The following is a 24,362-nucleotide window of genomic DNA, read 5'->3' on the forward strand; positions in this document are numbered from 1 at the left end:
AAGTATATGTTTGGCCACTGTAACATTACACACAATTTGAACAGTAAGACTGTGTTTGAATATAGGAACGTTTCTGTGAGTGATATAAATGACGGAGTAAAACAGTTCTGTCTTGTTTATTATGGTGAGTTGAATTGTAACAACTTCCATTGAAGGCTGAAAAACATTTGATAATGTCTGGAGTCATACAGTATTTCATTAAATGATTCTTTGGCGTACCACTAGATGGAGCCGGCGTCCTACTATGAGAATCACTGTCAATAGATTATATTCAGTCACGTGACTTTTGAACGGCTGTAAATAAAGTGGTGGGCCACCAAATCGACATTGCTACTGTGCAGCAAACAGAATACAAATTAAGTATGCAAGGGGCCTAGATCTTACCTACTAAGAGCAGATACAAGCATAAAATCTAACTATGCGATGGTATAGATCAGTGGTTCTTAACCTGGGTTCGATGGAACCTTAGGGGTTCGGTGAGTCTGGGTCAGGGGTTCGGCGGAGGTCAAGACACACCCGACTCATTGTGTAAATAAAAACTTCTCCCTATCGGCGTATTACGGATACGGCAACAGCAGAAGTCACACTGATTTGCAGGTGTGTAATTTGTTGTGAGTTTATGCACTGTGTTGGTTTTGTTGTTTGAACAAGGTGATGTTCATGCACGGTTCATTTTGTGCACCAGTAAACAAACATGGTAACACTTTAGTATGTGGAACATATTCACCATTAATTAGTTGCTTATTAACATGCAAATTAGTAACATATTGGCTCTTAACTAGTCATTATTAAGTACTTATTAATGCCTTATTCGGCATGACCTTATTATAACCCTAACCCTAACCCTAACCAAATAACTCTAAATTAAGTCTTTGTTACTTCGAATATGTTCCCCTAGTGTCCAAAAAACTCAAAATTAAGTCTTTTTTACTTAGAATATGTTCCGCATACTAAAGTGTTACCAAAAACATATAACTTTGTCTTGAATTTAGAAAAAAAATAACATTTTATTTTTCACTAAAGAAGGGTTTGGTGAATGCGCATATGAAACTGGTGGGGTTCGGTACCTCCAACAAGGTTAAGAACCACTGGTATAGATTCATATACATTATTTAAGAGTGATTTTAAGGATTATCCGTCGGTGGAGTTCCCAGACATGTCAAACTATAGTGTGCTCCAGACATCATTCTACACCACAAAACAGATGAAAACTTTGAAAAAGCATGGAGGCCTTAAACTTATTTGTGTGCGTCTGGGTCAAGGAACTCGGTATCAAGACTCTCCCAGATAAATATGTATCATTTTTAATCGGGTAAAGTTGCATTTCACGATTTAACTTCGCGTCTACTGCCATGTCTGTTGCCTTGTTGTGGCACGTTCACGAGTATGCATGTTTTCCCCCGTCTTATAACTATAATATAACTTATGGGGCGGTATAGCTCGGTTGGTAGAGTGGCCGTGCCAGCAACTTGAGGGTTCCAGGTTCGATCCCCGCTTCCGCCCTCCTAGTCACTGCCGTTGTGTCCTTGGGCAAGACACTTTACCCACCTGCTCCCAGTGACACCCACACTGGGTTAAATGTAACTTCAGATATTGGGTTTCACTTTGTAAAAGCGCTTTGAGTCACTAGAGAAAAGCGCTATATAAAATATACTTTACTTCACTTATAATATAAACTATGGACCTCAATGTTGTGTATGTGCTGATAGCTTCATTTATGATTGCTGCATCTGGTAAAAGCTTAACTCTTTTAAGTTTTGCTCACATTTACTGTATTTTATTTATCTATTTTATATTTTTTATACTCGCCGAGTTGGTGCTTTACGAAACACTCATAGCAAAAATGTGTTTTAAAAACTCCGAAACAAGAATAAACAAGTAACTTACAGCCCTTACCTCTGGGCCGATACTGAAGGCGACTGCGTGGACCAGTTTGACGCGTGCAAACTATTGAATGTCCAGTACTGTAGTTTTGTGTTTGGATATGACAATCCGTTTATTTTATGCTATCAAAATGAAATCATATGTAGGCTATAAAACATAATGTATGCTGACCTTGAATGGCACATTGTTACAGCAGCGAGACCTGACCACACACGGCACAACACGAAAACTGTTTGTCCTCCATGCAATCGCCCCCCCCAGTGCTCGCACCTGATCCCAATTAAAAGAGGCTACCATGGCAACCGCACCATAGCAACGGTCCCATCCCTGTCAACACCTTGGTTCTCAAGAGGAAGTGGGCGGAGCAATCTGCCGAATAGGAAATTCAGCATGAACTGAGGCCAGCAATGAATCAGAGAAAACAAAATAAAAACAATATAAACAAATAAGGAAATTTGGCTCCAACAAGTAATATCAGGATAATAATTACAGTAAATGGGAAATACTAAACGCTAAAAAAAAAAAATCACACAAATGAAGTGATCACTGCAAACTATTGTGGTCTTCGACTCTGCCCCCTTGGTCTGGATTGCGTGTCACTTTTCTTGTCGTCTTTCGTAAAATCTTGCACTCTTTCACCCTTCTTGATTACCTCTCGAGGAATTCTGAAGAAACTTTAATCCTTTTTGCGATTTGAACGGTTCCAACAGCCTAAAACAACACAGGCATTGGGCATTTTTCTTAAAGAAAAGGCAAAATGCCGCCCAGAGCACTCTGACAACAGACTCTTACTTCGAGCCTCGCATATATATATATATATATATATATATATATATATATATATATATATATATATATATATATATATATATATATATATATATATATATATATATATATATATATATGTGTATATATATATTTATGTGTATATGTGTATGTATGTGTGTGTGGGAAAAATCACAAGACTATTTCATCTCTACAGGCCTGTTTCATGAGGGGTTTCCCTCAATCATCAGGAGATTTTAATAGAAGCATTCACATACCATGGTTTATATAGGGCACAGAACGGGTAGGTACAGGCAGGCGTAGGGGCGTGGTGATTGGCTCATGTGTTACCTAGGAGGTGTTTCCTTCTGTGACGGCATGCTGATACAATTCCGTATATACAATGCCGTCACAGAAGGAAACACCTCCTAAGTAACACATGAGCCAATCACCACGCCCCTACGCCTGCCTGTACCTACCCGTTCTGTGCCCTATATAAACCATGGTATGTGAATGCTTCTATTAAAATCTCCTGATGATTGAGGGAAACCCCTCATGAAACAGGCCTGTAGAGATGAAATAGTCTTGTGATTTTTCCCACACATATATATTACGCTCTACCACGGTATCGAGCACAATTTTTTTTGGATAATCTAATTAAGATATATATATATATATATATATATATATATATATATATATATATATATATATATATATATATATATATATATATATATATATATATATATATATATATATATATATATATATATATATATATATTAGCGCCTTCTTTTTCTCTATCCTTTTCTTGTGGGGCATACTGGTTCGTACATGCACATGCATCCTCCACTGTTGCCATTTTTAGTGCAAAGTAGCATATAATTCAAATTTATATCAGACAGATGTTGGTAGACTCGCTATGGAAGCGCTAAAAACTACAACAAAGATGACGAGGAGAATACCTGTCAAAGTGGTGGCACGTAAAATAAGACCGCCCACAAAACGGCACATCCTGACGAGACTGTCAGAAAGTGGCTTGAAAACGGTGTGCAAAACATCATTTATTTTGACCAAAGAACCACCATTACATGTGATGTTCAGGAAAAATCATAGTATGACCCCATTAGAGAACACAGCTAAAAAATGTACCATCACGTTAACATAATGTATTTGTTATGGCTGTGATGACATTGAAAAAAATTACCAAATGTTTTTTTTTATAAACCTCTATTTATAATATGCAACATTTACACACAAGCAAATAAATGATAATAATCAAAACAAGTACAGAAATAGTACAAAAACAGTACAAAAGAGCGCCAGGGGGTTGTAAACTCAAAAAAGCAACTAAAATAGAATACAAAATATACTGTATATGTGTAACAAAGTGTCAAGCCATACATTTCGTAAATAATCCAAATTTGGAGCACAGCATCATAGTTTTCTAATCTTTTTGGTTGTTAGAGGTAGAAAGCGTTTTAAAGTAAAGTTCTAATTCTTTTTTAAAGGCACAAAACACAGGTCGAGTATTGAGAAACTTACATTCATGAATATAAAACTTAGCCAATAGTATAATGAGGAAACATTACGAAATGTTCCAGATTACTGTTCACTTTCAAGACGTAAACATAACCACGTGATTAAACTCGGAAGTAAATGAATGGTGCTGACGTCACACATCTGTATTTAGTGGAGGGTTGAAGAAGCAAATGATAAAAATGTGGTTTCATCCTGGACAATATTCATAACAAATTTGTGCTTTGTTTTAAACATGGGCTATTTGGATTTACACAGTATGAGAAAAAAATTAAAGTAATTTTACCTTTGCAACCTAATTATACTATTGGCTAAGTTTTATATTAATAAATGTAAGTTTCTCAATACCCGACCTGTTTTTTGTGCCTTTAAAAAAGAATTAGAAATTGACTTGAAAATGCCAAAAAGCTATGAAAACTATGATGCTGTGCTCCAAATTTGGATTATTTACGGAACTTGTGTGAGCCTATGGCTTTACACGTATATATATATTTTGCATTCTTCTTTAGTTGCTTTATTGAGTTTACAAACCCACTGGCGCTGTTTTGTACTGTTTCTGTACTTGTTTTGATTGTATGTACGTAAATGTTGAATGTTATAAATAAAAGTTTTGAATTTTTTTTTTTTAAAAACGAAAAATTTGACCATCACCTTAACATAACATATTACAATTACGAAATGTTTATTTTATTTTCATTTTTTTATACATATAAACCTTTATTTATAAATTTCAACATTTAGAAACAGTTGAAAATAATAATCAAAGTAAGTACAAAAAAAGTACAAAACAGTACAAAACAGCGCCAGGGGGTTGTAAATTCAAAGTAACTAAAAGAGAATGCAACAATTACGAAATGTGCCAGGTTACTATTTGCTTTCAAGAGGTAAACATAACCACGTGATTAAACCCGAAAGTAAATGATTGGTGCTGACGTAATTAGGGGAGGGTTGGAGAAGCAAATGCTAAAAAAATTTGACTATCACGTTAACATAACGTATTTTTTATGGCTGTGTTAAAAAAAATTAAAATTACGAAATGTTCCAGATTACTGTTCACTTTCAAGACATAAACATAACCACGTGATTAAACCAGGAAGTAAATGATTATTGCTGACGTCACACATCCGTAATTAGTGGCGGGTTGGAGAAGCAAGATGGACGCCTCTCAGAACACTTGTTGCGGTCAAAAACACTAAAATATGTTTTAAAGACAGCATTTAAAAAAAAAAAAAAGTAATTCTTACATACTTACATACAAATTTGTGAACTTATTCGTCAGATAACCAAAAAAGAAAAATCGCATAGTTCGCTAATAATCGCCGTCACCTAACTAGCTAACCTATTAAAATGACAAAGAGGTAGAAGTTACGGTAAGAAATAGATTCTTCCACCTGATTTCAAGACTGGGAGGCGGTGTCTACCCTCTCCTTTTAACCGGGGAGGGGAGGTCGGAGCACCGAGGCCCGACCCCGCCTCCTCCGCTCAGCTCTTGTCGGGCCAGCAATGTGCAGCGTGACCCGCAGAGTCACCTCCTCCACACCGGCGCTGCTCACCTGGCGAGGTCTTCTTCCAGCGGTCACCAGACCACAGGTACGCCGCGGACCCAACAGAAAAAAACCACGCTCTCCTTTATGTAAACCACCGAGTCTCGTGTTTGTTTTCACGACTGTTTTTTAAAAGGGACAATTTCTTCCATGACAGCGAGGGGGGAAACATGACCGAGCAAGGCAAGAGGGTGCTCCTGGTGGTGGTGGACGTTCTTTCCGTCTTCATTGGTGAGTTGTTTCAAAGTGTTGGTGTGTAAACAAACGCGAGGGGGAAACAAAAACACTGTGACGCGTGTGATTGCTCAACACAAAAGCACATGGTTTATACATTTATCATATTTCACCTTAAAACAAGTTGCACCATGCAGAAAAACATGCAATTGCAGACGGGAGTTGCTCCACTCTGTGTAGGAGAACTAGTCATCTATGGTCGCTATCTTGTTCAAACAGGCCACGGTGTTTCCCAACACACACCTAGAAAGAATGCTCCAAGATCTACTTTACTGCTCTAACTTCTCCCAAAATAATCTTATCTGGCTTTTTCAAAACCGCCTAATTACTAGATTTGTTTTGATTGATTGATTGATTGATTGAAGCTTTTATTAGTAGAATGCACAGTACAGTACATATTCCGTACAATTGACCACTAAATGGTAACACCCAAATACATTTTTCAACTTGTTTAAGTCGGGGTCCACTTAAATTGATTCATGATACAGATATGTACAATCATCATAATACGGTCATCACACAAGATAATCATCAGAGTATATACATTGAATTATTTACAATCCGGGGTGTGGGATGTGGAGGGGGGTTAGGTTTGGTTGATATCAACACTTAGTCATCAACAATTGCATCATCAGAGAAATGGACATTGAAACAGTGTAGGACTGACTTGGTAGGATATGTACAGCAAGTAGTGGACATAGAGAGAGATCAGAAAGCATAAGAATAAGTATCTACATTTGATTATTTACAATCCGGGGAGGTGGGATGTGGAAGAGGGAGGATGTTAGTTTAGGGTTGAAGTTGCCTGGAGGTGTTCTTTTAGTGCGGTTTTGAAGGAGGATAGAGATGCACTTTCTTTTACACCTGTTGGGAGTGCATTCCATATTGATGTGGCATAGAAGGAGAATGAGTTAAGACCTTTGTTAGATCGGAATCTGGGTTTAACGTGGTTAGTGGAGCTCCCCCTGGTGTTGTGGTTATGGCGGTCATTTAAGGAAGTTAAGGAAGTAGTTTGACATGTACTTCGGTATCAGGGAGGTGTAGCAGATTTTATAGACTAGGCTCAGTGCAAGTTGTATTGATGCACCAGCTAATAAACATGTGAGCACTGATGCAGTGTTTTTCAACCACTGTGTAGTGTGCCGTGGGAGATTATCTAATTTCACCTATTTGGGTGAAAAATATTTTTTGCAAACCAGTAAATATACTCTGAAAATGATGTGTTTTTGTTGAGTGGTCGGTGCTGTCTAGAGCTCGGCAGAGTAACCGTGTAATACTCTTCCATATCAGTAGGTGGCAGCCGGTAGCTAATTGCTTTGTAGATGTCGGAAACAGCGGGTGGTAAGGGTGTCACGCTACGTGTATTTGTATTGAACCGTTTCGGTACGGGGGGTTCGGTTCGGAGGTGTACCGAACGAGTTTCCATACGGACATATTAAGTAGCGCACCGCACGTTGTGTAAACAATGCACACTGAGGCACAACACACGGCATGCTGGCAGCGACCGGGCTACCACAACATGCAAAAGCCAGAGCTGGAAGACCCTCCTGCCTCGTTAAGATCTCCCATTTGGGAACACTTCGGCTTCGCGGTGCGATACAACAATGGATAACATCGCTTCAACGAAGAGAAAGACGAACAAACATAGCTCCCACCGCATTCAAGCAGCCTCTCCTCGGCGAGTCAGGCAGGGCTAAAGCAATAACAAATGCCGTTGGTGTTTTTATAGCTGCAGATTTAAGACCATATTGCATTAAAAACTAGATTTTGACCCACTTCTATGGTGGAAGAACAATGAGCCCATATATCCTCTTACTGCCAAGTTAGCCAGGCACTACCTCGCCATACCTGCTACCTCCGTGCCCAGCCAAAGGGTATTTTCCACAGCTGGAGACGTTTTAACTGCAAGCAGGTCTGCTCTTTCTGCAGACAATGTGGATAAACTGATTTTTCTGGCAAAAAACATGAACATTGAGTGAAAGTCACCAGGGTTAAAGGCTGGGGGGGGAAAAGAAAAGTTAATCTGAGGCTGAGTTGACTTGAAACTGTTTAATGTTGCACTTTTTGTATGTAGAAGAAAAGTTTTGTCATTTTATTTAATCTGAGCAACAACTTGAAGCAGTTTAATGTTGCACTTTATATGTGGAAATGTTGCACTTTATATGTAGAAAGGTTTTGTTAAGAAAACAATTCTGAGCCTCATCTTATTCAGTTTTTATTTTATATATGTTGACTGCATTAACCCTGGCAATGGCCCCTGTGTGTATATGTATGTTATTGTTATGCTTAGCATTCATGACTGCCTGCTGTTGCACTAATCAGCCTAGTGGTGGCTCACATCCATCACACACAGAGCTATTTTAAAGCAATGTTAAAAGGATAAAGCCATTGTTTACACATTTTGGTAAATAAATAACCAGAAAATGTATATTTTGTTGTTTTCTTACTGTACCGAAAATGAACCGAACCGTGACCTCTAAACCGAGGTACGTACCGAACCGACATTTTTGTGTACCGTTACACCCTTAGCGGAAGGCAGCGTGCTGGTAAAAAAGGTAGTAAAAAAAAAAAAATTGTATTTTTTTTGTCATAAAGAAATACAACCATGTGTGCTTACGGACTGTATCCCTGCAGACTGTATGGATTTATATTGATATATATATATTGATATATAATATATATATAATATATATATTGATGTGTTGGACTTTCACAATATTATGTCAGACCCACTCGACATCCATTGCTTTCGGTCTCCCCTAGAGGGGGGGGGGGGGGGGTGCCCACATATGCGGTCCTCGCCAAGGTTTCTCATAGTCATTCACATTGACGTCCCACTGGGGTGAGTTTTCCTTGCCCGTATGTGGGCTCTGTACCGAGGATGTCGTTGTGGCTTGTACAGCCCTTTGAGACACTTGTGATTTAGGGCTATATAAATAAACATTGATTGATTGATTGATATATTGTGTTTTTTATGTTGATTTAATTAAAAAAAAAAAAAATTTTTTTTTTTTTTTTTAATATCTTGTGCGGCCGCGGCCCGGTACCAATCGGTCCACGGACCGGTACTGGGCCACGGCCCGGTGGTTGAGGACCACTGGATTAGAGGACAGAATCCTTAACTTTTGAAAAATCTTTCCTCCTTTTCCAGGGATTGAAATTCACAAAAATGTATAATTGTTTGCTATGCAACATATAAAAAAACCCACAATAACTTGTCGTATTTTGCTGACCCAATAAACAGGGAAGTGTACAACGGTAAATGAAAGGGTGCATGGGACGAATAAGCAAACAATTATAGATTAAATTAAAAAAAATGCTTTTATTAAAAAAGTCATTCTTACGTACTTGACTGAATTATTTGTGAACTTATTTGTCGGATAACCAAAAACGAAAAATCGCATAGTTAGTTAATAATCACCGTAACCTAACTAGCTAACCTACTTAATAAACAGGGAAGTGTACAACGGTAAATGAAAGGGTGCATGGGACAAATAAGCAAACAATTATAGGTGAATAAAAAAAATGTTTTTATTAAAAAAGTCATTCTTACATACTTGACTAAATTATTAATAATCACTCTCACCTAACTAGCTAACCTATTCAATAAACAGGGAAGTGTACAACGGTAAACGAAAGGGTGCATGCGACAAATGAGCAAGCAATTATAGATTCATTAAAAATATATGTTTTTATTAGGGCTGTCGACGTTAATGCGTTAATGCATGTGGTTAACAAAAAAAAAGAATCGCGTTATCGTAAATTCATGAAGATTAGTCACAGTTTTTGTTTTGACTGGTGGAAGGCAGCACGCATTGCACAAGCAGTGATTACGTCACACACCGGTGCGAGGACAGAGTGATGTGCTCTGCGATGGAGCCAGAACACTGCCAGTAAGATTTGGTATCGGGGGGGAAAAAAATGACATTATAGAAAAAGTTGTATTGGCATATTTTGATACCGGTACCAAAATGTATTTCGATACTTTTCGGTACTTTTCTAAATAAAGGGGACCACAAAAAAAGTCATTATTGTCTTTATTTTAACAGAAAATCTTAGGGTACATTAAACATATGTTTCTTATTGCAAGTTTGTCCTTAAATAAAATAGTGAACATACAAGACAACTTGTCTTTTAGTGGTAAGTAAACAAACAAAGGCTCCTAATTTAGCTGCTGATGTATGCAGTAACATATTGTGTCATTTATCATTCTATTATTTTGTCAACATTACAAACTGTAAACATTTATTATTAATCCACTTGTTCATTTACTGTTCTATATCTGCCTAATTTGTCTTTTAACATGTTCTATCTACACTTCTGTTAAAATGTAATAATCCCTTATTCTTCTGTTTTTTGACACTTTACATTAGTTTTGGATGAGACCACAAATTTAGTTATCGATCCGATACCAAGTAGTAACATGATCATACATTGGTCATATTCAAAGTCCTCATGTGTCCAGGGACATATTTCCTGAGTTCATAAACATAATATACATTTTAAAAAGGAAAAAATATTTTGTGACGATAAAAAATATCGATGTAATCATAGTAGTATCGACTAGATACGCCCCTGTACTTGGTATCATTACAGTGGATGTTGGGCATTTGTTTACATTGTGACGCCGGTGAGCTACGGTGTGTAGGGAAGCATGTTTAGCTATTCCTCGTCCTGCAGGGATGATACTTGTAAGGAACTTACTTTACTTGTCGCCATGGAGACAAGGATTAGTGATTTAGAAGTAGCTAAAACACTGCCGACTGCGGCTGGACGCTAGCTGCTTGCTAGCTAGCTAGCTAGCCATGTCTTAAAGCACCTCTTCCTGAGGGCGTTTCAGTGTTATAACTTTGCCTTTATTGTTAGTTTTTAAGCCAAAATGCGTCAGTTCTCCCTTTTCTGTCTACACACTGTGTCTGCTTGTAAGTACTCTGTGATTGTGCGCTGCCGAACATGCTCCTCTGCTCCTAAAACCAGCGATGTCACGACGTGACAACGACGCGCCGTCATGCCTGTTAAAAAAAGGGGAGGGGAACCGGTACTTTTTAGAGGCGGTATAGTACTGAATATGATTCATTGGTATCGCGGTGCTATACTAGTACCGGTATACCATACAACCCTAATTGGCACTAAAATAAGTTTTGGTAACAAATAAATACAAACATTGAAAAAATACAATATTTTTGGTGGTTGTTTTTGATGCCAATGTTCTTATTTTTGTACACGTTTATTGTTTTTGTGTGTTTCAAAGGTTTTTGTGATCGCTTCTCTTTATTACGATTTTCTTTCTTTTTTTTCTTTTTCGGTTTTTCTTTTTTTTTTTTTTTTACGGTATAAAAATAATGGCAGTGTTTTAGCGCGAGGGCCTGGCACCTGTAGGCGGGGCTTATAACACGTTTACTCGGAAGCAATTTTACCCGATGCAAGTAAAATACCGTAGAAGAAGAAAGGAGGACCGAGAGCATCTAAATTAAGTTGACAAAAACTTCAAATAATGAAATTATAAAGCACAGTGTTTCCCACACATTCATTTATTTGTGGCGGCCCGCCACGAAAGAATTACGTCCGCCACAAATAGATTTTTTTGTTTTTTATTTTTTATTTTTATTTTTTATTTTTTTTGTCCTGTCCAGCTTCTCAGGCAAATCATATAGTTGATATAGATGCCCATATAGGCTGTTCAGATTTACTTTACAAAAGAGAAGTGTAGGATACTTCTCTTGCCTTATTTGTATTTGACCACTACTGTTTTCTGTTTATTTGTTACTGACTGTGGCAGGACACCTCTGCCTCTGTTTCACTTTATGTTGCTGGTAAATAATATGCTTGTAGTAGTAGGCTAAAGTTAAATTATTTAGTATGCACTAATTAAAGGGGCAGAGCTTTAAGAGACATTTTAGCTTTTATATTTTATAAGATATATTTTTTGTAAGAACCACAATTAATAAATATATTTCAGTGAATAACTTATTGTTCAAATCTGTATATAAATATGTACATAAAGTGTTGTAATTTTATTGTAAAATGGATGGATGGCTGGATGGACATTTAAAACAAAACTGTTATTATTAATTAGTAAGCATACATTTTTGAGCCTTTTTAGAGAAAATCATATCATCGTAGTAAATTATGCAAATTACTCGATGATGTCATGGTGACCACGCCCATAGCCACGCCCCCACCGCCACAGGTATCTGGGCAGTTTATGGGAAACACTGAAGCAACATTTCTTTTTTTCTTTTGTCTTGAGTAGACCTGTATGTGAAACACACAAAAACAACAAAAGTGTAGAAAAATATGAATATTGGCATTGAAAACAACCACCAAAAAGATTGTATATTTTCAATGTTTGTATTTATTTGTTGCCAAAACTTGTTTCGGTGCCAGTACAACTTTTTCTACAATGTCAATTATTTTTTTAGATGCCAAATCTTTCTGGCAGTGTTCTGGCTCCATACTCTGCGCCCTTCAAAACAAACTCCGACGAAACTTTGGATAAAACTGAGGTATGTAGTTAGTATTGCAGCAATAAACTTTCTTATCATCGGCGCACATCAAGTTTAGAATAGCATCCTAAAGCAAAACATAAACGTGAGAATGGCATGAATGCTACAGGGACAGCAAACAGAGGACAACAAACTATGCTGGCTGAGTTTATCTGCGTTTACCACAGATAAATTACCTTTTGGAAATAAGATAGCCATCGTCTGTGAAGACCAAGTGCTGCAAGATGTCCTTCATGCCGCCGACTAACATCCTACAAACTAGATGTGGTTTGTACAAAAAAAAGAGGTCAGCGCCGTTCTCTGAAAAAGTAAAGAAGCCTGTTTGTGTAACCGAGGTTTTGTAATTGGAGGAAGCCCAGCAGAAAAAGACCATAACGAGGGAATTGAGAGGCACATTCTTTATTGACAACTTCTCACTTCTCATCAACACACTGGCTTCTCGTCAGGGCACCTTCTCTCTCACACACACACTTTACAATAATTGCGCTACATGTCACATCCGGTCCAACTGCGCCAAACAAAATGAAAAATGGCTTACATTTGTTTAAACAACTGGTTAAACTAAGGAAGTAGATATGTCCGATATTGTCCAACTCTTAATTACCAATTCCGATATCAACCGATACGATATATACAGTCGTGGAATTAACACATTATTATGCCTAATTTTGTTGTGATGCCCCGCTGGATGCATGAAACAATGTAACAAGGTTTTCCAAAATAAATCAACTCAAGTTATGGAAAAAAAATGCCAACATGGCACTGCCATATTTATTAATGAAGTCACAAAGTGCATTATTTTTTTAAACATGCCTCAAAACAGTAGCTTGGAATTTGGGACATGCTCTCCCTGAGAGAGCATGAGGAAGTTGAGGTGGGGGTTGGGGGGGTAGAGGGTAGCGGGGGGTGTATATTGTAGCGTCCCGGAAGAGTTAGTGCTGCAAGGGGTTCTGGGTATTTGTTCTGTTGTGTTACGGTGCGGATGTTCTCCCGAAATGTGTTTGTCATTCTTGTTTGGTGTGGGTTCACAGTGTGGCGCATATTTGTAACAGTGTTAAAGTTGTTTATACGGCCCCCCCTCAGTGTGACCTGTATGGCTGTTGACCAAGTATGCCTTGCATTCACTTGTGTGTGTGAAAAGACGTAGATATTATGTAACTGAGCCTTTAAGGTTTATTGGCGCTCTGTTCTTCTCCCTACGTCCGTGTACACACAGCGTTTTAAAAAGTCATCAATTTTACTTTTTGAAACTGATACCGATAATTTGCGATATTACATTTTAAAGCATTTATCGCCCGATATCGTCAGTCCGATATTATCGGACATCCCTATAAGGAAGAGTAAATGCAGATGTAAATGATGCATTATGTAAACTTCTTTATGGGTGTCTTTATTACATTGTCTATAAATATACTGTACATCTGTACCTGGTTTGCTATATTATTGCAGATACTTTCAAAATGTGCACCTAATTCTTACTATACTTACCATCACCAATTTTGAGCAAATCAATGACTTGCAGTTCAGTAAAACATTTAAAAAACATTCCTTTATAACATTCTGACTACCAAATTGCGTTTGCATCCAAATATCGGGGTATTTTCTAAAGCAAATTTTATTTATGCAAGCAAATAATAACCTGTGATTAATCATGATTAATCACAGTTCAAGAGTGTGATTAATCTGATTAAAACAATTATTCACTGGACAGCCCTAATTTTTATATTAGGAGTAGTCGGCCAAAACTCAGTACATACTGTTGAGACTGAATAAGCGGCACCTCGCAGCCATGTACTGCAAGGGGAAAATAACCAACTAAATTATTTATTCATTTAAATGTATATTTAAATATGTTTTATTTAAAAGTAATATGAATGAATTTATATATCCCTTTATTTAAAAAGTTAAAGTACCAATGATTGTTACACACACACTAGGTGTGGCGAAATTATTCTCTGCATTTGACCCATCACCCTTGATCAGCCCCTGGGAGGTGAGGGGAGCAGTGGGCAGCAGCGGTGGCCACGCCCGGGAATCATTTAAGTGTCAAAGATTACTATTTAAATGTGTTGACATGTAAAGAAGCAATTAAAAATAATAGTTTGAATTAGAGATGTCCGATAATATCGGCCTGCCGATATTGTCGGCCGATAAATGCTTTAAAATGTAATATCGGAAATTATCGGTATCGTTTTTTTTTTATTATCTGTATTGTTGTTTTTTATTTTTTATTAAATCAACATAAAAAACACAAGATACACTTACAATTAGTGCACCAACCCAAAAAACCTCCCTCCCTCATTTACACTCATTCACACTCATTCACACAAAAGGGTTGTTTCTTTCTGTTATTAATATTTCTGGTTCCTACATTATATATCAATATATATCAATACAGTCTGCAAGGGATACAGTCCGTAAGCACACATGATTGTGCGTGCTGCTGGTCCACTAATAGTACTAACCTTTAACAGTTAATTTTACTCATTTTCATTAATTACTAGTTTCTATGTAACTGTTTTTATATTCAAGAAAATGTTTTTAATTTATTTATCTTATTTTATTTTATAATTTTTTTTAAAAAGGACCTTATCTTCACCATACCTGATTGTTCAAGTTAGGCATAATAATGTGTTAATTCCACGACTGTATATATCGGTATCGGTTGATATCGGTATTGGTAATTAAGAGTTGGACAATATCGGAATATCGGATATCGGCAAAAAAGCCATTATCGGACATCCCTAGTTTGAATGTAATAGTCAGAGTAGTCCTCCACAAATGGCAATCTTTTTCTGTCATGTAATTTTTAATGTCATTTAAACACATTAAAACATTACCAACACCAGGAAATAGCAGTGGAAAGTTATAGTTATCTGAGAGCTCCTGCTAGTAGTGACATGTCTGGTATTAGCATGTAGCATTATCTTCCTCTACCACAGGGGTGGGCAATTAATTTTTACCGGGGGCCGCATGAGCTACCCGAGCACTGCTGGAGGGCCACATCGACAATATTTCAATTAAATTTTGCTCAATATTATTTTTGATATATACCGTAAGATAAATAATAATAATAATAGTAATACTTCAACATAGTGTGTGTAACAGCATTCCATGACTAATATATATAAATTAACATTAATAATAAATGACAGTAAAATAAGCACACGTATGACTGAGGAGTCATAGTGTAACTTTGTGTGGTGTTTGAGTTGTCCGACTTTTTGTGTGGCCTTAAACGCACCAGTGGTTTAGTGCTATGCGTGTTGGTGACAGATGACAAGTTGGTTTTGGCCTGGTTTGTACGGCAGAAAATGACTAGTTTTTCGAGATAGAAGTGTTTTACTCATGTTTTTGGTGTGGTTATTTCCGAATATAAACAGTTTTGTTCAATAAAGTGATCGATATAATTCCTGTCCTCGAAGCATCTCGATAGACGTTACAATAATTGAACGGTGTTCAATTGAACGGTGTTGACGAACACCATTAGGGCCGCTTGTTGTCACTGTCACTCAAAGTTGCATTGCAAAATTCCATAGAATAAATATGTTTATTTTGTTTATAATTCAGATGGGATTTGATTTGGTGCGCGGCATATATTTGCTGCGCGCAGCAGACCCTTGAGCAGTGCGCAATTGCGCAGGCACGCACCTTAGGTGAGGGAACGTTGCTTTGCAGTCCATGTGTTGTTGAAAACACGCCATTCCTCATCAACTTTTCTCTTTTTGGCGTCTCGGGTGTAAACCGTGCATCACTTGTCGCTGCATGTGCACCTTCACTCGCAGGTTACACACGGACACACGCCCATAAATAATACTTTTCAAAATAAAAGCAGCACAGTTGTATTGCGCGCAGGACATAGATGTTTTTTCAACTTTATTTTGTAATTGCAGTTGTTCACATTCACTCACAATCACGCATACGTCCACACGGAAGTAATACAAATAACGATTTTCAAAACAAAAGCAGCACCGTTGTATTGCACACTCGACATAGATACTTTTTAAAATTTATTTTGTAATTTATAATTGGCCTCACGCGGGCCGGACAGGGACGCACAAAGGGCCGGATGCGGCCCGCGGGCCGCAGAATGCCCAGGTCTGCTCTACCACAATCCCACATAGCTAAACAAGCTGAAATGACCACGACTGTCCCCCAAGTGTCCTGGAGGCACGCAGCGTATGACCAACAGTCACATTTAGATCAATCAAAAGCATGTGGTCTTGGACTTCTCATACGCGTGTGAAAATAGATTAAACCAAAATAATTTAGATCTTGCTTAAGGCTACAAAGGCAGGTGTTGAGAAAATACTTTCCTGCTGTTATGTGTTACATAATGTTGCTCGTGTTACCCCATTCTGTGGTAATACAAAATACATCTTAAGGGACGTGCTGATCGAGTGGCCACTGATCAGTATCGGCCGATTTTCGTAAAAAAAAAATTCTTGATCGCCATTGTCGATTAATGCCTTTTAATACCCTCGGGCTGACATATTTTTTTGGTACCATGAGTATCACTGAAGGACGAGGCTAAACATGTTACTCACCGAGAGCCAGCCAGAAGAAGGCATGCTAATGCTAAACTAACCACAAAGCTATTTTGAAACAGCACCAAGAAATAAGTGCTTAGTAAACTTGAAGAAGTGTATATGGAAAAAAAGTAAGCAAATATTAACAGAAAATTAACAAGTACCGTATTTTCCAGACTATAGAGCAGTGGTTCTTAACCTTGTTGGAGGTACCGAACCCCAGCAGTTTCATATGCGCATTCCCTTCTTCTTTAGTGAAAAATAAAAGTTGTTTTTTTTCAAATTCAAGACAAAGTTATATGTTTGTTTTTTTACGGGTGCACAAAATGAACCACAACAAATTACACACCTGCAAATCAGATTGAAAATTAGAGGGAACATTGTTTGAGGGTATCCATAATACGCCGATAGGGAGAAGTTTTTATTTACGCGATGAGTCGGGTGTGTCTTGACCTCCGCCGAACCCCTGAGGCCGACTCACCAAACCCCTAGGGTTCGATCGAACCCAGGTTAAGAACCACTGCTATAGAGCGCACGGGTATTATAAGCTGCACCCACTAAATTTTAGATGAAAAAAATATTTTTCCATATATTACCTGCACCATACTATAGGACGCAGACATTGTGAAATTAGTTATTTACACATAAATATTTAGTAAATGTCTATTCACATACCTTAACTGTCTCTAAACGGTGCCTGTAACTAGGGCTGGGCGATATATCGATATACTCGATATATCGCGGGTTTGTCTCTGTGCGATATAGAAAATGACTATATCGCGATAGTATATATACTTGCTTTTAGCTGCGGGCACTACACTGCAGGCTTTTATCACTCTTTGTTGTCTCTGCTTCTCACAGAGACTTAAAACAAGCGCACCTTCTTACATACGTCACATACTGTACGTATACGCCCTCGCGGAGCAGAGAGGTAGCGGCATGGGTAACGTTAGCTGTGGTGCGAGTGGTAATACGAGAGAAAGAAGGTGCGAATCTGGTAACAAATGAAGGAAGAATTAATTCCCAGGAAAAACAGCAGGGGGTCCATCGTCTGGCGGTGGTTTGGCTTCAAGCGGGAATATGTCGAACAGACAACCGTAATTTGTCAAGTGTGGGGCTAAAGCGTTGCATTTCTGCTAATATGTAGCATCATTTGAAAAGTCACCCGCTAGAGAATGAAGAGTGCTTGAAACTCCGTAAGTCAACATCTCCATTCGGTGCCACACCCACAAAATGCAGAGGCAACCATTTCCACATCAACACCGTATGAAAAAAAAATAGTCAACAACAGAAGGAGATAACGTCCGCAGGAACCTACCACATAGCGAGGGACATACACTATTTGATTTCCTATTGTGCAGCTCATTTTTATTTGACACTTATTGAAATATCTTGCGTGACATCATGCACAAAAGTGCACTTTATTTGTTTTAAACTATTGTAGTGGCGTTCTGTACAAAAAGTGCACTTTAATTTAGTGTTGTTTTGATAAGTCATCTTAGTGACATCATGCACAAAAGTGCACTAATAGCTTGTTTTAAAATGTCTCTGACAATCTTGCACTTTCTGTTTGGAAATGACATTTATGTTTGTGCCACTGCTTAATAACCGTTTAATAAATACAGTTTTGGTAAATTGACTTAGTTGTGATTTCCCTCTCTGCATGTAAGTTTAAAATGAGCATATATTAATGAAGTATGAACAAGAATGTTTTAATGTAGACACATAGAATCATCATACTGCTGTGATTATATGCATCAAGTGTTCATTCAAGGCTAAGGCAAAATATGGAGATATATATCGTGTATCGTGACATGGCCTAAAAATATCAAGATATTAAAAAAAGTCCATATCGCCCAGCCCTAGCTGCACCCACTAAATTTTAGATGAAAAAAATATTTTTCCATATATTAACTGCACCATACTATAGGACGCAGACATTGCGAAATGAGTTATTTACACAGAAATATTTAGTAAATGTCTATTTACGTACCTTAATTGTCTCTAAACGGTGCCTGTAACACGGCAGTAAAGCGGCTGATCAAACAAAACAGAAATCCTTGTCATGGACCCACTAGGTGCAGATTCTAGCTCTCCAATCAGCTAAACAGACTCAATAACTCCATGGTGACGTTTTGGTGAATTTAGTGAGGAATTTGTGTGACTGAAACAATACACAAAGAATGCCATTGCAGTGTTTCCCATAAACTGCCAAAACCTGTGGCGGTGGGGGCGTGGCTATGGGCGTGGTCACCATGACATCATCGAGTAATTTGCATAATTTACTACAATGATTTGATTTTTCTCTAAAAAGGCTCAAAAAAATGTATACTTAGTAATTAATAATAACTGTTTTGTTTTAAACGTCAATCCATCCATCCATCCATTTTACAATATAATTACAACACTTTATGTACATATTTATATACAGATTTGAACAATAAGTTATTCACTGAAATATATTTATTAATTGTGGTTCTTACAAAAAATATATCTTATAAAATATAAAAGCTAAAATGTCTCAAAGCTCTGCCCCTTTAATTAGTGCATACTAAATAATTTAACCTTAGCCTACTAGTACAACCATATTATTTACCAGCAACATAAAGTGAAACGGAGGCAGAGGTGTCCTGCCACAGTCAGTAACAAATAAACAGAAAACAGTAGCGGTGGTAGATAGACACAGAGCCTCATCAAACATCTGATCCACTGAACAAAGAGCTCCAAAAATCTTGAACTTTAGACTGCCATCAGTTTTACTCCCTACACTTAACCATGTGTTTCCTACTGCCTGCAGACTTTGCACCCTTTGTTATATACACATGTTGTGTTTCTAATATAAATACATTTAATAAAGTCAAATACAAATAAGGCAACAAGAGAAGTATCCTACACTTCTCTTTTGTAAAGTAAATCTGAACAGCCGATATGGGCATCTACATCAACTATATGATTTGCCTGAGAACTTGGAGAGGACAAAAAAAAATATATATATATATATATATATATTTTTTTTTTTTAATTTATTTTATTTTATTTTTTTTAATTTGTGGCGGACGTAATTCTTTCGTGGCGGGCCGCCACAAATAAATGAATGTGTGGGAAACACTGCATTGTAAGTTTATGTTAACACAGACACTCGTAAACCTGTTATCATATTAGCTAATGCTAACAATGCTTGCTTCGTTACATTACGACGGCAAATTAAAAACAAAACAAAAATGCATGGAAAGACTTTACTTATTGGACGGTTTAGTAAGTATGAATTGTTTTAGTTGTATTGTAAAACTTACAAACGTTGCTTGGAGAGATCCTTTGGATTGATGCATAAGTTGGCAGTTTCGATACCAAAAGGGGGTATCAGTCTTTGATCGATTAGGACTATATTTTTATTTTACTTTATTTTTATTTTGTCGACAAAAAAAGCAAAAATGGCACGCCTCTGACACACTTAAAATTCTCTCTTACACAAACGTCCAACCAGGTGTGTATGAATTGTACGGCGAACAAAACAGCCTGTCGCAGCTTGCCCCGGTCTGCGGCGATGACATTAGAAGCCGTCAGAGCTGACGTCTTCCAGATGTTTGTGTCACCTCATCTCTCACGGAGGCCATAGGTGAGGAGATGCTGTGATATATAAGACTCTGAAAGGTTAGAATGTGGTCTGAAAGATAGCTTGGGAACAAAAAAAGCACTCTTAAGACTTGGGTTGTTCTTTACCTTATGTGGAACTTTGCATGTGCGTGTATGCACCTGCTGACTGACAGCAAGGAATGATAATGACCATTCTCAGCTTTTTCGACCCTCTCTTTAACCACAAGATGTATTTGCACACTGTCAACACCTTGATGGTCCGTTTTGTGGTCAGCTGGTCCCATCGTGGACGTGTGGCTGCCTGTCTTGTTGCTCAGTGAAATGTCCCACATTGTACTGCTTTTCAATAATTTTAGATACCGCAGATGTCACAATAGATTATATACAATCATGGTCAAAAGTTTACATATACTTGTGAAGGACATAATGTCATGGCTGTCTTGAGTTTCCAATCATTTCTACAACTCTTATTTTTTTGTGATGGAGTCATTGGAGCACATACTTGTTTGTCTTTTTTTGATTGATTGAGACTTTTATTAGTAGGTTGCACAGTGAAGTACATATTCCGTACAATTGACCACTAAATGGTAACACCCGAATAAGTTTTTCAACTTGTTTAAGTCGGGGTCCACTTAAATTGATTCATGGTACAGATATATACTATCAGATATATACTATCATCATAATACAGTCATCACACAAGATTATCACATTGAATTATTTACATTATTTACAATCAGGGGTGTGGGGGGGGGGTGTAGGATATGGACAGCAAGTAGTGGACATAGAGAGAGAGAGAGAGAGAGAGAGAGAGAGAGAGAGAGAGAGAGAGAGAGAGAGAGAGAGAGAGAGAGAGAGAGAGAGAGAGATCAGAAGGCATAAGAAAAAGTATCTGCATTTGATTGTTTACATTTGATTATTAGCAATCCGGGGAGGGTGTTAGTTTAGGGTTGTAGCTGCCTGGAGGTGAACTTTTATTGCGGTTTTGAAGGAGGATAGAGATGCCCTTTCTTTTATACCTGTTGGGAGCGCATTCCACATTGATGTGGCATAGAAAACACAAAACATTTGAATTTATTATGGGTCTACTGAAAATGTGACCAAATCTGCTGGGTCAAAAGTATACATACAGCAATGTTAACAGGATTTTCCGCAGCGCTTTGTTGTTAAGGCGGTCGCCTTAACAACAAAGCTTTAGTTTAAGCGGTGGCTCTTTGTTGTTAAGGCGGTCGCCTTAACAACAAAGAGCCACCGCCTAAACTAAAGTCTTAAAAAAATATATATATATATATATACACACACCGTATTTTCCACACTATAAGGCGCACCGGATTATAAGGCGCACCTTCAATGAATGGCCTATTTTAAAACTTTGTTCATATATAAGGTGCACCGCATGATAAGGCGCACCGCATCACAAGGCGCATAGAATAGACGCTACAGTAGAGGCTGGGGTTACGTTATGCATCCCGTAGTTGCGAGACCTGTTGTGGCTCAATATTGGTCCATATATAAGGCGCACCGGATTATAAGGCGCACTGTCAGCTTTTGAGAAAATTGGAGGTTTTTAGGTGCGCCTTATAGTGCGGAAAATACAGTATATATGTGTAGCTGAGATAGGCTCCAGCGCCCCCCGCGACCCCGAAGAAAATAAGCAGTAGAAAATGGATATTTTCTATTTACCGTATTTTCCGCACTATAAGGCGCACCTAAAAACCTCCAATTTTCTCAAAAGCTGACAGTGCACCTTATAATCCAGTGCGCCTTATATATGGACCAATATTGAGCCACAACAGGTCTCGCAACTCATCATAATACAGTCATCACACAAGTTAATCATCAGAGTATATACATTGTATTATTTACATTATTTACATTATTTACAATTTACGTAAAATCCAAAGGTGCGATGTTATGGTACCTGGGTTGCGTGTGACGTCACACCTGGTTGCCGACTCAGCCGGTTCTTTGCACTTTGGCATTTGGGGATCACTCCTGCAGCACTAAGAGCGGACTCAGCCAAACTAGCTAGAGCAGGGGTGTCAAAGTCAAGGCCCTGGAATGAATTATCTATGGCCCCCATGATGATATGTGATTAGTATTAGAAACAGCCCACAGGCCACAGCCACCTGCTGCTGTTTTGCACGCACCAATACTCCCATCAGTGTTGGCGCTAGGAATTTTCAAAACGGGGTCCCAGGGACCCCATCGAGTCATAAAAATGGGGTCCAACAGTAAATTTTTGGGGTCCCACTTTTTGTAAGCGTTTTGAGAACAAATGATAAACATTGTTATATCTCACATTCTATATTGTGTTTTGGAAAAAGGTTGTCATAAACGTTACTTAATTAATTAAAAAAAATTATACAAAACACATTTTTATGCACATTTAAATTTAGTCAGTTATAAACATTCATTCACTTTCTTCTTTCCTTCATGGATCTAAACTGTACCGCGTCCGGTATTTTTTTCTATATTTTTATTGTAATATTTTCAGAATGTGTTTGTTTTATCTTTGGCCAAAGTAAGAAAAAGAAAACAATCTGAAGTTGTCTTTATTTTTTAGTTTTAATGCCGTGATTTTAATAGTCCGGTCCGCGTGTGCACAGATTTTCCTCCATGCGGTCCCTGAGTTAAAATGAGTTTGACACCCCTGAGCTCGAGGTATTTTTGCAATTTTGAATGCCAACAAAGAACTTGACTCTAAAAACGCTCCAACATAAATAAAGTAAGGCGCCACTTTACCAAAATACGCTAGCTTGATGCTAATATTACATTGGCTTTGCTATTGACATGTTACTAATTAGCATTAGCGATTTTACGGGGCAATTTTACCACTTTTTTAAATAAAAACTACAACTAAGATGCACGTTACAATCAAACATCTGGTGCGTAATAAGTACAATACTTAGAGTATTAACACTTCTTAGCGCGCAACATAAACCAAGAAATCACACCATATACTATACACAACTACCATCTCACGTCTTATATTTGCACCTGTAACTAGGGATGATGTTTGATAAGGAATTATCGAGTTTGAGCCTATTATCTAATCCTCTTATCGAACCGATTCCTTATCGATTCTCTTATCGAGTCCAGATAGGTTGTTGTATATGGAAAAAAACACACAATATTTGGTTTAACAAAAGCTCACTTTTATTATATAATAAAAAAATAAAATCTAATGAATAAATAAATATTGACTGTTACCCACCTAAAAAAATAAAATAAAATAAATAATTATTGACTGTTGTTACCCAAAGTATATTAAGTGGGATTTTTCAGAGAAACAAATATATACAGTAACACAAAAACAACCTGTCTCTGTGATCACTATAGGTGTATAAATAATAATATAGTGTTAAATAAAATCAGTCCCTTGGGCACAAAACTGAAAATAATACAGCTCTCCAAAAAGTGCACTTCTGCTGCTATTTGACATAACTGTTTGTTATGATGCTTTGACATTTTTGCACTTTATTTCTTTATTGAAAGAAAATTCTATGAAGAGAAAAGTTGTTTGCAAATGTGGTTACAATGCTAAAAAATGAAAAGTTAAAGCTAAAAAAAGAAATACACTTTATTGAGTTAACATTATTTCTTTATAGGGGGGAAAATGTTATGAGCGAGAGAATATAACAACTACACTACCCAGCATGCAACGGGAGTTACGAGCATGCGCGGTAGCCCCGAAAAGTGTTGCATGTTGCCACGCTGTGAAAGTAAATGTCAAGAACTCAGCCAACACGCCTCGTCTG

The 24,362-nt window shown here is 37.6% G+C and overlaps 1 protein-coding gene across 1 annotated transcript in view; it reads left to right on the forward strand.

Moving 5' to 3' along the window:
• Nucleotides 1-5,320: 5,320 nt before the first annotated feature.
• LOC133646195 (phospholipid phosphatase 2-like) overlaps nt 5,321-24,362 on the forward strand; it is a 50,280-nt gene continuing 31,238 nt past the window's right edge. The window contains exons 1-2 of the mRNA XM_062041324.1: nt 5,321-5,784; nt 5,896-5,969. Coding sequence (XP_061897308.1) covers nt 5,909-5,969 — 61 coding nt within the window. The 5' untranslated portion in view covers nt 5,321-5,784; nt 5,896-5,908. The remainder of the gene's footprint in view (nt 5,785-5,895; nt 5,970-24,362) is intronic.

Source organism: Entelurus aequoreus, linkage group LG03, assembly GCF_033978785.1.
Source record: "Entelurus aequoreus isolate RoL-2023_Sb linkage group LG03, RoL_Eaeq_v1.1, whole genome shotgun sequence".
In the NCBI taxonomy this organism is placed as follows: domain Eukaryota; kingdom Metazoa; phylum Chordata; class Actinopteri; order Syngnathiformes; family Syngnathidae; genus Entelurus; species Entelurus aequoreus.